Source organism: Salvia hispanica, unplaced genomic scaffold (assembly GCF_023119035.1).
Source record: "Salvia hispanica cultivar TCC Black 2014 unplaced genomic scaffold, UniMelb_Shisp_WGS_1.0 HiC_scaffold_321, whole genome shotgun sequence".
NCBI lineage: Eukaryota > Viridiplantae > Streptophyta > Magnoliopsida > Lamiales > Lamiaceae > Salvia > Salvia hispanica.
The window spans coordinates 68830-84783 of record NW_025952049.1 but is presented as its reverse complement, the minus strand read 5'-3'; the positions used below and the strand labels follow the sequence as shown (position 1 = coordinate 84783).

General features: G+C 34.6%; 1 protein-coding gene, 2 long non-coding RNA genes and 1 pseudogene across 3 annotated transcripts; 3 read left to right on the top strand and 1 right to left on the bottom strand.

The window, feature by feature from the left end:
• The first annotated feature begins 3357 nt into the window (after nucleotides 1-3357).
• LOC125198897 lies at nucleotides 3358-4526 on the top strand. Its single transcript, XR_007172482.1, has 3 exons — nucleotides 3358-3465; nucleotides 3591-3656; nucleotides 4509-4526. It is a non-coding gene; the product is annotated as an uncharacterized LOC125198897 (long non-coding RNA).
• A 568-nt stretch (nucleotides 4527-5094) lies between these two features.
• On the bottom strand, nucleotides 5095-9099 carry LOC125198913 (annotated as a pseudogene).
• A 1160-nt stretch (nucleotides 9100-10259) lies between these two features.
• LOC125198912 lies at nucleotides 10260-11403 on the top strand. Its single transcript, XM_048097149.1, has 3 exons — nucleotides 10260-10395; nucleotides 10996-11256; nucleotides 11375-11403. The coding sequence occupies exons 1-3, from the start codon at nucleotides 10299-10301 to the stop codon at nucleotides 11401-11403; spliced, it is 387 nt and encodes a 128-aa protein (XP_047953106.1). The 5' UTR covers nucleotides 10260-10298.
• Nucleotides 11404-11548: 145 nt separating this feature from the next.
• Nucleotides 11549-13124, top strand: LOC125198905. The gene is made up of 2 exons (XR_007172484.1): nucleotides 11549-12231; nucleotides 13077-13124. It is a non-coding gene; the product is annotated as an uncharacterized LOC125198905 (long non-coding RNA).
• Nucleotides 13125-15954: the final 2830 nt, after the last annotated feature.

Below are 15954 nucleotides of genomic sequence, written 5' to 3'. Positions count from 1 at the left end.
AACATGGGTGGTTTCATCAGAACAACTGGCTGATGTGATCCCTTTTGCATTCTAGAATTTTGAGTGGCTTAAATCCTACGAGTGGTCCTTTCTCAACAGATTGAATATTTTCAAGAATTTGCAAACATTTTATGGGAGATGTGATTGGACTGTTTGTGGGAGAGGGGCTGTCAGAGGGGCTGTCAGCCTCTTAGTTTGATAGGCATTCATTTTTTCTTTTGGGAATTGTGGCACGATGTTATGTTACATGAATAGCAAAATCATGGTGCTTGTGTGTTTTAAGTGAATTATTGGCATATAACAGGGGAAAAGATTAGGATAGTGCCCTCACTTTTGTGCTTTTGTGATAAGATTCTCCTGAGTGGAATTCTTGCAAGATCTCAAGTCATGCAAATTTGTATGTATTCATAGAATATAATTTTGTGTGGCGGTCGTCGCTGGTAGTAGGAAAGCAGACGATGGTCGGAAATAGGTCAGTTCTTTCGGTTTTGGCAAACAGCCACACTGGGGTTAGCAGGAGCTCCAAATACCGAATTCAATGAGTTTTCGACTCTTGTGAGCTGGCATAGGGCGTTGTCCTCGAACCCGTCTAAATCTGTCCCCAATAACTATTGTTCCATTTGTGGGATGTCCATAAATGTAACTAAAGAAAATAAAATGGGGAGTAATACATAAGGGCATAAAATAGAATATTTACACTTAAAACTTTTTCTTAACATTAAATGCATTCTTAATCTATGTGAAAATTGAATGGAATATTTTGTATTTTTGTTTGTTCGGAACAGGCCAAAAATTATTTTGGATGATGGGTTGAGCTTGAAATTTCACCTTTTGTCAATTCAACTATAACTCGAGACTAACATTATGATTCTTAAATATATTAATTAACTATTTTAATATAATCTATTGTTATAATATATAAACACTGATGTAACCGAAAATTGCTACTCGAATCTATTTTATTCATATTTTATGTACTCTATTAATGTAAGATAGCCTAAAATTATATGAACATATGCTCATTTTGAATTTGGCCCTATACTTTATCTTTTCAGTTTTTGGTCCCGTCATATTAAATCGGATCACAATCGATCCAGTTAACAATTCCGTTAATATTTAACAGGCAGCGATTTTAAACACAATTTTAACCAACTTAAGCAATTTTTAATTATTTAATCATTCCTAAATTTGTATAACTAAAGAAAATACACATCAAACAAAGGAAGCGAAGAACCCTAATTTTTCAAAATGTGGAGATATTCATCAATCAGTTCAATAGGTTAGCTGAACAACGCAGCCAGCAACTCCAACCAAAATGCAATGAATCAATCACAAGCTGGGTACGTAGATTTTCCCCAAATTTATCAAATTCAGGTAGAGAGAGATAGAAATGGAGAGTGCGGCGCAGGCGGTGAGACTGAGGAATTGAATGTGGCGGTGAGAGAGGGTCAACTGAGGCGGAGATCCGACGGCGGCAGTGAGCTGCGAGGCGGCGGAGGGCTCCGACGTAGCATACTCGACGGAGAGGAGTGAAAGAAGCGCGGCGGGGAGCGGGAAGCCGGAGACTCAGCCGGGTAGGAGGGGAAACAATGCCGCCATTTCCGCGGGAGCTAGAGCGAAGCGCGACTGGATTCGAGGCCTGCAACCTCACCGCATTAGACATCTCCGGCAAGCACAAATATATTAATGTGGAGTATATACTCCCTCCGTCCCGGAAGATTAGACTCACTTTTTTGAGCATGACTTTGGAATTGATATTTAAATAGTAAAGTGGAGAGAGAAAGTAGAGAGGGAAAAGTAGGAGAGAGAGTAAGAAAAAAGTAGATTGTGAATAAAATAAGATAGATGTTTTTTTAAAAAGGAAATGAAGTTAATATGTCTGACACCCCAAAAGTTAGTGTCTAATACCTTTTATGTAGGAGTACTACTTTAGAGAGGGTTATGATTAAACGTCTCCATATATCCTTAAAATAATTAAGATTATGATTAGGAGTTGGTAATTCCATTAAAAATTGCTTAGGTTGATCAAAATTGTGATTAAAATCATTGATCGTTAAATATTAACTGAATTGTTAACTGAGTACCAATTGTGATCCGATTTCAAGTTCATGACCAAAAAAATTCAAAAGATAAAGCTTAGGACCAAAATAAAAAATAAGATATGCTCGCATAGCTTTGGCCTTTACTCCTATTAATTGTCAACTTTTGCTTTTTTTGGTTATCCCCCATTAATTGTTCACTTTCACTTTTTTTTATCATAAATGATAAGTAAACTACACTTTGCTAACTCATTTCACTCATATTTTATTATAAAATTAATACTATATGAATATAGGTTAGAGATTATTTTAAAATAATAAATCCTAGGTAAATAAAAGAATTAGTGGAGTAAATGAGTGTTTATAATTATAAAAATCAGCATTTGTGTGCGGAATGCGTTTAGTACCAAAGTGATGAAGCATGCTCCACACCTACAACTCAATCGCCATGATTCTATATATATGTATAATGGGAATGGCCGCCATTTACCACTACAACATCCTTCTTCTCTGTTTTTTTGGCAGTCATGGAAAGGCGTGATGTAGTTTCTTGGTGGGCTGTTTTTATTGTTGTGATCCTGTCTCGTAATTACGGCGGTACCGGAGCTGCTATGGCGGCAAGGTTTTCCGCTTCCGTAATGCCTGAAAATGCTGCTGCTCATGGCGGTGGCGGTGGCGGTGATGGAGGGTATTCCAGCCCATAAAATTTGAATTTGCTAAATAATATAGTTATGACTTATGAGTATACTTTCTGAAAAATAATAATTTATGTAATAAGTAGTATTTGAATCCAGAAATTAGTGTCCCAAAATCAAATACTCCTACTAAGTAAGTACTTGTTTTGTTCATAGTTCATACATTGATTTGTAGCAATATAAGCAATGTGTAAAACCGATGTATGATGCAGCAACTATACCGAATGCTACGATTAATGCCTTTTTAAATATATAAGAAGTTCCAAATAGTTAAGAAAACAACACACAAATACTTATAAGAAAGAAAGCATTATCAAGGAGGAACACATATCTTCATGTTATCTATTAATCGTATTCATTAGAATCTAGAGTAAATGCCAAAAATAATTTTAAATATATGACCAAAATACAAATTTGATTCAAGACTTGAGATTAAATTCCATCGACTTTCGAAATAAGGCGTGAATTTCTATTATAGAAAGTTGAAAAGAGGCTACGAGTATTTTTTTAAGATTCTATTTCAATTACTACTAATAAAATTATGCGCAAGAGAAAAATGAGCTATGATAAATAGGAAGAATAAATGTTTTAAATTTCCTAAAAGAAAAGAAAAAGAAAAAAGAGGGAGAGAGGCAGAGAGAGGAAGGAGGTAGAAGCCATGGGTGGCGGCAATGGCCAGAAGGCAAAGATGGCTAGAGAGAGAAATATGGAGAAGCTCAAAGGCCAGAAAGGTACCTCACATTTCTGTACACTTTTATTAGTGTTTCGATTTTCATGGTAGGGATCGGAAGCTGATCTATTTTTCCTTTTTTAATTTTTTTTATTATTTTTATATAATTGATCGGATTCTGTGCAGGAAGTCAGCTCGAAACTAACAAGAAGGCTCTGACCATCCCGGTTTTTTTTATTATTATTGTTTTTTGTATAAATCTTATTCTTACTATGTTTATTGCTGATTAATCTGAGTTATTGTGATATCTTGTTTATTTTGCTTGCATTTCCGGGTTTTTATGTGCCGAATAATGTCTTGTCTGATTTTTATGTGGTTTCCTATTGTTGGTTTTTGTGAATTTTTGGTGAACTGAAAAATTACTGCTGAGTGTTATGGCTCCTGATTAGTGCTATTGATTCAATATGAAATGTGACACCCTGATCTTTTCTCTATTTTACTTCTATTTTTTTTGTCCAGAGTTAATTAGTTTTCATGATATATGTCTGAATAGTATGTTTTGCATAAATATTTTCTGATTTCTGATTACATATGAATATATGATAAATCTTGAGTTTGATAAGTGCCCATTAAAATGCTAGAGCAAATTGGTTCTGATTTGATCCGAATCCGAATCGAATCCGATTAGAGCCTTTCTAAGTTTTAGTTTTGGTTCAGAAGATGGACTATGTGTTTTGTGCTGCAACGCTGCTCCAAGTCCAACCCACAATTTATCTTGGATCTTGATATTGTAGATAGACGGCCAAGCTCATTTGTCTTGTGAAGTATCAACTTCTCTCATCTAATGGTCTATTTTACTGAAGCTCGAAATGAATCTCTTGACGGACTACATTTCTTAGTTGTTTCAACTTGTCTCGTCGAGTAGTGGCTGGGAAAGTAGGTGCATATTTGGATGAACTTAACATGATCCATTACTGTAGGTTCTAAACAGTGTGGTTTGATAATGTCGCTAGTCTCGTGCATTTTTTTAAAATCCAGAATAGCGTTGACCATTTTCGTGCCGGTTCATGTATTAACCTCATTGTTGCTGGTCCTAAATTGCAGTGCAAGGTTTGTATGCAACTTTCATCTGCACTACTCGGAGGTGAAATGCAGAGAACACGCAGAGGCAAGCATCCGAAGGCCGATGCCTATACTTGTTTCCCACCTGAAGAAGTGACGAGAAGCTACCGTGAAATGGGTTTCAACTATATCTCAAGTCTGTCAATGTTTTGAAGCTGTTTCAGTTTTGTTGCTGAGATAATATCCTAAACTTTTGATTGTTTAGTGTCTTGAAAATCTGAAACAAGGTCATATTTTCTCACTCTATATCCCTCCTCTGTCCTTTTATATCACAACTGTTGACAGTTGATGTTTGATACTTTTCCAAAATTTCCCATAACATCTAAAGATTTGGGCAGTTTTCATATATCGAAATTTGAGAAGATGGATCAGTAAATAATAAAACATGCACTGATTTTATAAACTAAAACCACAAAGTTGGTGTAACAATTAAGTAGAGATTTATATTGTACAATCTTTTGATAATGTTGGAAAATTTGGAATGAAGGCATGAAACTGGATTTCAGCCTGACCCTTCGGTGCCATATTAGAAACGATTATATGAAACCGGAGAATGTGAGAATTCGAGCTACTGCAACTGCATCCGCGCCCTGGCTAGTTTCAGCAGCCCGACTTGGTTGAAGTATGGATGAGCCTGTAACAGAGAGTGACAAGAGTGTTTTACAACAGTGCTAATTGCAGAAGACCCAAAAAAAACATCATCAAAAAATGGATGCAGCCTCTGGGAAACAAAGACATGGAGCCAAAAACATCATCAAAATTTCTTTTTATTATGACAACCGCACTAATTAGAATATTTTAGAATTTTGGAGAGGGTAACAGAAATAGAAGACAGAAGCCATATACTTACCATTGCTTCCTTGGCTGTAAGTCTACTTTGATGATCATAGAGGAGAAGCTTATCCAGAAAATCTATAGCCTGCTCAACGCTTGGAAACCAAAGAAATCAACAGAAATGTTAGTCTTACAACTTACAAGAGAAATAGAAAGAAAATCTTCTTAAGTTTTCAAAGACTAAATAACCTCTGGTGAGATGAGATGTTGATTGTCTGAATTAACAAACTCGACCAGGGCTTCCTAGTGTCCTGGGGAAAAAACGACAAGTCGACAACAATAAATTATCTTAACTCAAGCCAGTGCATATTAATTGGTTGCATGTATCAACTCATTGAACCATACAGAGAAGATAACTGCATTCAGCATAATCAACAAGAGAAAAATATGCTTTTAACTACCTTCCAACAAGAGCATCAAGTTGAGGATCCAGCTCAAGATGGTAATGGTCTAAATATGCATTCAGCTCATCTGTACCAAGGACCTGTGAAGTCAAAAGTTAATAAAAAAAGCATACCTTTATTACCAAGAGAAAATAATCTTCAATTATCAAGTTTGACATATTTACAGCATAAACAGCCCTAGAATGAATGCATCAGACCGATAATGGTACAAAACCCTCTAATTCTAGAACCCGTGATCAAAAAGTTTAAATTGTTACCGTGTAGTCCTCAATCACCAACCAATGTAACACATAATGCCATGCCATGCGTTAAAAGAGCAATAAAAGAAGATAAATCATATATGTTTACTTCAAAGCAAGTAATGCAATTTGCCCGGTAAGCAATCAACTTTTTGAAAATAACTATCCAGGATGATGGAAAATCTAGAAAGTAAATGTACCTTGGCAATTTTGACAAGCTGATCTTGGTTATCATGACCATAAAAGAATGGTTTTTTTAAAAAATCTGCAAGTTGGAAGAATATTATTGTCCAGCAACTGTAACTATAGCAAATACAGATCAAGTAAACAAAAACTAATTCTTACCATCCCAGCAAACATACAACCAAGACTCCACATGTCTAGAGAGTAGTCATAGTCTTGCAAGTCCACAAGTAGTTCAGGCCCTTTAAAATATCTGAGGATAATTCCAAAGACAAAATGCCACAAGTTAGTAACACAATTCAACACAGGCTTTCGAGCAACATGAGAGGATTAAATACATTATTTTCTGGATCAGCCAAACTTCAGGAAAAACTCAGAAGAAAAAGCAGCTCATGTGGGATTGCTAAGGATGTTATGGCCATGACCTTTTTCAACATTACAGCTCCCTGGTCCCAACCCAAATTTAAAGGACTAAAACTTAAAAAATTTAAATTGAAGACCTTGAAGCCACTCTGACATTGTATTCTTTGCCAGGGTGATAGAATTCAGCAAGCCCCAATCTATCAGCGAAGTTTCCGCAACTCATGATCAATCATCACATTATGAGGCTTCACGTCTCTATGCATTATCCCTTGTGAATGGCAATATCGAGAGCCTGCATATTTGGATACAAAATAATCTCTTAAACCAGGCCACCAACTACCAGAATATCTACCTACCCAGGTGAAAAAATAAACTGATATAACAATTGTCATCCAGAATGTATAACCACCCGATCAACCATAAGATTAGCACAAATCAACATGGTATGATGGTAGCTGCTGAAGATTAACCCAAACACCATCAGAGTTGCATACAAAAGCTCAAAAGATACAATAAATACACGAAATAGAATCCAAGTTCAATAAAATAAAAGCTATCATTTAATAAGTATAAAATGAATTCAGTGCAAGAACTAGTGCTTGTGCTTTTGGTATTGCAGTCATCCTGGAAGTAGATTATGTGACCCTTGCTGAAAAGTGAGTTAAATGCTAAGTCATCTACAATAAGCATATATTAACAAGTTGCAAGTTATAAGAGGAGATAAGGGACTAAAATATTGCAGGTCATAAATAGCCTTGCCATTCTACAGTGCAACTGGATATGCCTGTATAGAAGCTATAAGCCAATGCTGTAACTAAGTAGATTTGTATAGCAGATCAAGTTCCCAAACCCTGGAATTTCATCATCGATGCAAAATTGTGACTCAATTTTCCAATAGAATAAAACAGCACATAACTAAAAGCAAATAGATGCGTCTTACATATATTAGAGGGGAAAGAAAAACAAAAAACTAAGGTACTGCATATTCATCTATGATCATGAAGCGGGAGCTTTTGCATAATCACGTGATACTTACAAACGTTCAAACATGAAATACCCTGGCAGGACCAACCTAATAGTTATTAGAATATAAAATAACTTATAATTGAGAGATGAAATCTTCTCAAGAGGAAACAATAATGCATACTTCCATAATCACACAGCAGTGAGGCAATACTCCAATATCTCAGATTCTCAAAGCAATTCCTATTCAGGAACAATACATTGATTCACAACAACCCAGCTATAAGCTGCATAAAATGATCATTGACAAATAAATGAATAATAAAACAAAACCTAACAAGAAAAAAGAGATACTGTACAAAATAACAAAATTCCATGTATAGGAAATATTAATAAGATAGAAAAGAGACCTTCAGAAGCTCGTAAATGTAGTAGCGTATATCATAATCAGTCAATGTTGGGTACAAGGTTCTAAAGTCATTGTTGTTCACAAATTCAAACACCAAGCTAGGCGTCTTTGAATGCTGATCTCTAACTATATCTAGAAGCTTCACAATATTTGGACCTCCACAAAGGTTTTGAAGTATCTTAATCTCCCTCTTTATCTGCATCATTTGAAAAAGAGTTACCAATCAACATTCACTACAATTGTAGGCAAATAAGCAATAAGGATGTGCTATTGCATATCCCCGATACTTCTTATATTCCGATATGTGGAAAGAATTATATAGAGATTGAATTTAAAATTTACTACTTTGATCAGATCTAACTTAAAAAGAAGCCAACAGAGTAGAGAGTGTATCATCAAATTTAAAGAATTTTGTCTACAAAGAAGTTGCATACTGATATTTGAACTTCTTAGTTCTTTCAGCCCCAAAGTTAAACTAAATGAAGTTCCAAAAAATAATCCTTGCAACAAATGTTTTATATAGCATAAGGCAAAAGGAACTATCCGTCTTGGAGGACCCAAACTAATGTAATTAATAAATTTCAAAGAAGATCTCCATGTAGTTCTCAATAAAGCTATAACAGGACATGTATAAAATACATTAAAAGAGATAACATGATGCAGATATATGACCACTGTAGAGAGTTTATGCATAATACTGAAACCTAAGTAGGCACCTAACTAAAAATTCCATCAACATTCTTCCCTTTACCGGCACCCGACAAAAAAAATACAAAATTACCTTCTTCTTCTTGACTGGTTTGAGAATTTTGATGACGCACCTTTCATTATTTGCCACATTTATACCTTCGAAGACCTCACTATATTTTCCCCTCCCCACTTTTCGAACAACTTCATAATCATCTTGATCTCTAAATAAACCAGAAAGCACAATCATGTAACCGAAACAACAAAAAACATCTAAAAGCAACACTTAAATACAAAAGGATATTATCATAAAACACAGCAAAAACAACACGAACGAGTTGTGCTTAACGTATTAACCTCCTTATATCCGGCCTATAACAAGCTAAAACAACTACTAGTAGTTTACAGCAGCTAAAGCTCGAAAGAGACCAAAACAAACACTCTGTTGCTACTACATATGTCCAATTTTTAACTGCCCGGCAACATTCTAATCAACTCCAGCCGGAATTAGTAACTTATGTGACCAAAAAACCTTATTCATATGCTCAATCAATCTAAGGCAAGTATGAATGAAAAAAAAAACGAGATGTATGATTATGTGCATACAAAACCATACATCTCAATCAAATCATTCACAAACACCTCCAACTAAAATTAACTCAACATTTAACTTTCAATCATAAATTTATGTATCAACTATGAATTATAACTCATAAATAATAGTAGTAGAAAAGTTGCACAAAAATTGGGCAAAAAATAGAAGAGCGGCAATGAAATACCCCATTGAACGGCGAGAGACTCATAATCCCAGTATTGGCGAGGCCGATGAACGTTCACGTCAGTGTACACTCTAGCTTGCGACATCACAAGCTTGGATTCTCCGGTGGAGATTTCGTTTTTGCAGCTGATAGTATTTTTATTTTTTCTTTTTCTTTTTCTTTTTTATTCTGGGTTGATTGTACGGACAACAATGGTGCGTCAGAATTCGAAAACAGGGCTTCATCTTGGGCTTGCGAAGAAATAACTATTTTGGGCCTTGGGCGGTTTCTCTTTGCCACTAATCAAATATTCATTGAAAAATTAAACTAAAATGTACAAAAATAAAATTGACGAATAATAACAATTACTAAAAAATAAAAAAATGGTGATGACATAAGTATCTCTCTTTCTGTAGGGATAAACATGTCAAATTTGTCAACTACATGACCAATTAAAAGCTCTTCTTTAATACCGCTATATATAAAAAATAAAATTATGAGAACCATAAATATATTATAGAATTATGAAATTGAAAGCACGATGGCAGTGACGGCAATGGGCGGCCTTAAACTAACACAGGTCCACAAACGATATCGACGCTTCCCAACCTCTGGCCTCCACGTGGACACTAGGTGCAGGAAATATCTGCCCCACCACTCACACATGACACGCGTCCCCCATTGCAGTTATATGAATGAAATCTAACGGGAAACCAATTCAGGCTGCTATCAATCACCATTTATTCAATCCTCCAGGCTCCATCTCTCCTCTCATTCAGAGGGGCCAATTTCCGTACACACACGCAGAGGTTTGTTTGTGCGTGAGGTTGGTTGAGATTGCGATGTTGTTTCGGTTAGTTTGATTAAAATTTTTTGAATACTTTTCAGGGGTTTTGTGGAGTGGAGTGTGTTTGATTTGATCTGAGACTGAGATGGTCATGACGGAGGTGATTTGGTGGGAGAAAATGGTGATTCCGATGCGGAAAGTTTGGGGCAGAGTCTCCAGAAGGTTTGGATTTCGTAAAACAGGTTTGTTTCCAATTTTCAATTTTCATGAAATTCTGTTGCTATCGAGGGTTTAATCTTCTCTGATTTAGGAATTCCCCAAGTTCTTCCCTTTACTCCTATTTTCTTATTTATTTCAAAATTGAGCATGTAGAATATTAATAGTTCAAATAGTTTAGTTGTAGCTTGTAGGTGTAAATTGATTTAAGGAGGAGCCAATTTGATTAAAAGTGGGGAAAAATAAAAAATGTTAAAATGAAGAATAGATGAATGATGGAGTTGTTAGTTATTGTCAAATAGAGTAACTCTGTATCATCACTTCAACTTCATTGAGCTTAACTCTGTATCATCACTTTTAACTATGGCATGGAACTCCCAACAGTGAATTGATGCCTAAAGTAGAGGAAGGTGGAGTAAGGCAAGAGGAGTGAAATTAGCATAGTTATTATCATAAACAGATTGCACAATTGTGACATAATTAGTTCTTTCAAATTTTGCTTCTTGTAAAATCAAAGATGCCATTTTTCTCTCATTCTGTGTAATGTGGTTACATTAGCTTTGTATATTGATTGCACTAGATATAAGCTATTTCTAAATACCTAGCGTCGTTTTGGCATCTTTCAGGGCTCATTAAACTTCACAAAGACGTGAGGACATGTGAGTACGAGGATGTCCATATCTTATGGGACTTGCTGAAGAGGAACGAGGCAGACCTCGCCAGAAGCAGAAAGGGCGTTCGTGGAGGTTCCAGTGGGCGCAGTGCTCCTCCTTGCTTTGCCCTGATCTTAATTAACCTGCTCCTGCTTTGGACTTTTGAACAACATGCATATGCAGTGTGTGTGAGCTGTGAAGATCATACCATTTTGCTGTCTTATACAGTACTCGGTATCCTATTTTCTCTTGTTCATTGGAGAATTTGTGAATATCTTCATGTAAATGTCCTATGATGTTTCTCCCTACACTCAAACATAGGTTTCTCTTTTTGGGTTTTTTCTTTATGTAGAAGGGATACTGGAGATGGCTAATGTATGATGTTATGGTGGCTCTCCAACTGTATGTTTGTTGGAATCAAAAAACCCTTTCCCATTCTTGGGATGCTGCAATTACCTTCTCTTGGTTTCTTTTATTATTCTTAGTTTTCAGCATCTGAAATTATTTTTGTCTGACCTTTAAAGGCTTTACAAATTCACTCTATCTTCCTATATGATGATTACATAATAACCTTGTTTCTTTATGTTTTTATCTTCATTCTTCTTCAATTTTATTAAATTTGCCTCAATTCTACTCTATGGCAAAATGCCAAGTCCACATGCAAGCCCAACATCCTCCAAGATAAAGATAATTTTTAAACATGATTTAATGTGGTTGAAATAAATAGCCATGTTGTATTTTATCAAAACACCAATCTTGCATTGAATTCCTTCACCTCACACATTTACACCTCTGCAAATTTGTGCAGCAAAATTGAGGAAAATTAAATCCCATAGACAGCGAAAGCTCACATGATCATTTATCACGATTGCTATTTCGCTCCCAATTTTTGTTGCTGTATTCATTAATTTTAGGGTATGGGCTGTTTCTCCTTATCTCTACGGATTTCGCGGTCGACTGAATCGAAGAAGAAATCGAGAGAAATTTGTAAATGGGTTGAGTTTGTTATATAAGTCGGGGCTGCTTCTTTGTTTCTTTCTCTGTAATTTCTGCAATTTCTCCTTTTTTTGGCATTTTCGTGTCGAGAAAACTTTTTTTTCTGTTTTTGAAATAGAGGTTTTGGATTCTTGTGTTTGCTCTTGTTGATTGGGACAGCTGCTTTTGTTTACCATGGATTTTCTTGTGGAGAAAAATTGAGCTCAAATCCAGGTAACTTTTGTCTGATATTTTTTCTTTTTTTATATAATTTTTTTTGCATTAAAAAATTAATCTACCAAAATCTATAGATAATAAAGTACTTGCTTTGTTGGATAAGGGAATTAATGAATTTAAAGTTATAATCCGGATTAGTGATGCTTTTTGATTGTTGGGAAATTTGATTGTCTCTGCATGCAACGTTTTGGATAAAATATATGCAATTTGGTGATCATGTAAATGCAAAGTTTTGTTTAAAAAATGATTGGGTGCATGGTTTAATTTTGATAACAGATATTGCAATCAATTAATTATTTGAATCGAATATCTAATTATTAATCTTATTGGTAAAATCATTTTCTTAGTCAGTTATCATTGTTAATCATTGAAAGTAAACACAGCATAAAAAAATAGAATTCGAGACATAATTTATGTTTGCAGAATTATTTTGATGGAATCTGATAGCTGGAGTTTAAAATTTAGAGCTTTGAGGTAACATTTTGGAAGGATTTTTGAAATATGGATTTCAATTTTACTGTATATTAACAATTACTTAAAATTCCTCAATCCCATCAATCTTTATCTACCTCAAAATAATGAAATTTATGCTTTTGATATCATAAATTTATGGTCTTCATTGACCACAGAAGCTCTTCTTGACGGTTTTTTATGTGAAAAATTTGATCTTTTTGCTAGAATATATATTTATTTTCTTTTAGAGACGTATATAATGCACATATAGATAAAGCACATCAAGTTAATCTAGTATTGAAGATGAATTTTCACCTCGCTATTGCTTGATGTTTGCCCTAATCCATATGATTTTCCTCAACATATTTTTGATCTTATCATGATTCAAGGTATGGTTTCAAGAGGGAGCAATGCTATGGCATTGGTACTGAAAAGCAGGAAGCTTAAGGAGAATAGGCATCCTCCTACACCAGACGAAGATGAAGATCGTTTCAGTCTGGAGGATTACCGCCCATTGATCCAGTCCCAAACTCGAAGGCTTCAATAAGACACGGACCCATCCAGCACGGTACTCCTCTAATGCCCTATATCCCACCTGCTCCTGGTAAACCACAACACGGCGGCTAACACTTTCTCCTCATTGCTAATAATACCACTTCCACTGAGAAATGATGTACTAATAACTATGTAGTTTCAAGAAGATATTCTCTCTGGTGTTTCCTTTGCATATTTTCTCAATGTAACATTTGTGTCAGATATGTGTATTGTTACAACCTTAATCAGTGTTTGCATTTATCCCTTAAACAACCATATTGCACTTAATCAGTGTGTGTATATATGTGTCTGTAGAAATATCTTTCTCTGTCCTCATTAATAAAGTAGTTCTGGTTGTGATTGTGATAGGAATTCATGTGTGTCCCTACAATTCCTTCTATTCTTTGTCCCTAGACATTGAAAGTGAAGGATAAGTTTCTAGAAAAGAGAACAAATTGGACCATTTTCCATTGAATCTCTCTTCATATTCCATCACTTTAGTCATTGGCCACCATGCCTTAAGGTTGAAGGGCCTATTACCCCTTCACTGCCTCGTATAGTTTTGCGATGATGCTATGTGTAGGTGTTGTTCTTAAACATTGTGGAAATGATGAAATGTAGCTTAGTTGTTAAAACGTTTTGCCTCGGAGGAGTGACCTAGAAGTATTCTCTTTGCTCATTATTATGTGATAGAGTTAACCGTAACAACCACTGAAACAGACAGAAGGTGAAATGGGAATCCTCTTTGAGCTGACAGCTTTCCATGAGAGTGAACATGCTTTCAACTTCAACCTCATTTTTACCAATTAGGGCATCTATACAGCCAACAATAATGAATCAAGAGATTCTGTTCCTAGAGAAGAAAATAAATAATCATGTCAAATTTACACATGCTACATCACTAGTCTAAATGGGGACAAATTAAATACCATCTCTGTTCATACAGTTTGCACTCCAAATTTTCATTATCCACTAAGCCATTATCCAACATTCATACTTCATAATTTATTCCTCACTCTTACACATCCCATTATCCAATATTCATATTGCACAGCCTATTTTATCACTGCTATGACTATAACTCCACGCTATGTGATTATTTGTCGCACCCTGTGTACGCGCTGAATGTCGTTCACTCTTCCGTATCCCATTATTTATCGTTGAATTTGTGTATGCGTTAGAACATAATTTGTGCATTGAAGAGAATGACTTGTATACCCTCAACCTACAATGGAGAAAGTGTGGGTCCGTAACAAAGCAATGGGAAGAATAGGGATAGGCCATAGAAGCGCACACTAAAAGAGGACTCACTCATTTTGCTTTTGAGACTTAGCTTGCAAATGATGGCTTTGTCACTCTTTGTGCATGTGGAATTTGCTCTTTTTGATTAAAAGTAAATACCTGATCTTAATCAATATCTCATATCTTTTCATGTTTTTTCCCTTTGACAACTGAGCTTCTTCATTTTCTTTTGTAAATAACAGGCTTTATTATGGCTTTACTTAATTGTGTAAAAACATGGATGGTGCATCCACTCTAATTGTGATTATTAATTTTAATAAATCATGGTGGCTATTTTCAATTTGAATTTCATTTTAAACATGAGTGGATGCATCCACCATTTAAATTCTATATGTACATGCAAAAACAATATTCACCATGCATTTAAATTCGGAACTTTGTCTTTTGCCCAAAAAATAGCATTAATTGAGGTTGAAATTTATTCAAAGACTAATTATATTCTAATTTCAACTTTTGATTGCAAAGTAATTAGCGCAGTAACCAGTCCTAATCAAGAACTTTTCCTACGATCAATATAATTATATTTCAAGACAGATAATATCTTTATCACTTGTTTCATTGATCGAGTATTGGAAATAAAAGGACTTAAAGAATTAAAGTTGAGGAGCAAGTTAAACTATAATTTTCTTGCAGCAGAATCCACAGAATCTATCGACGGTGGAGATGCGATAGCTTTATAGATCAATGGTGGCCGTTCCATGCCATGCTTGATATCATTAATATTCTATTAATTAAATTTCATTTTCATATTTTATTTTGCTAATATAATAAGTTTGTAGTATTCCCTCCGTCCCAAGATAAGTGACCTACTTCTTTTGGGTAGCGATTTAAGGAATGGTATTTAAATAAGTTAAAGTGGAGAGAGTAAAAGTATGAGAGAGGGAAAAGTAGAAGAGAAGAGAATAAAGTTGGTGGAAAATAAAGTAAGAGAAATGACTTTTTCTTAAAAATAGAAATAAATCACTTATAGTGGACACCCCAAAAAGGAATAAAGATAAATATATTTTTAAAACATTAATTTTCAATTTTAAATTAATTAAATAAATTAATTTTATTCATATGAGAATAAAAAATCTATACAAATCAACATTGAAGCATAATAAACTTGAAACAAATCACATGATATAATGTTTAAATAATAAATCATTGAGTAGGAAGATAAAAATCTATCAATATAAAGAATTAAATGTACAATGGAAAATTACTCATCATTTTTAAAAATTCTTTGTACACTACATTAACTTTAAAATTAAAATCAATCTCATCATTATAAATTAAAACCTTCAATTCACAATTCGTACTTTTCAAAGATTCGTAGGTAATGTCAGTCTGCCTTACCTAAAACAACAACAAAATAAAGAACAAAATCAGTCTACAATGCACAAAATCAATAATCAATATGTATTAAACGGATCATCCGTAGAAGAAAGA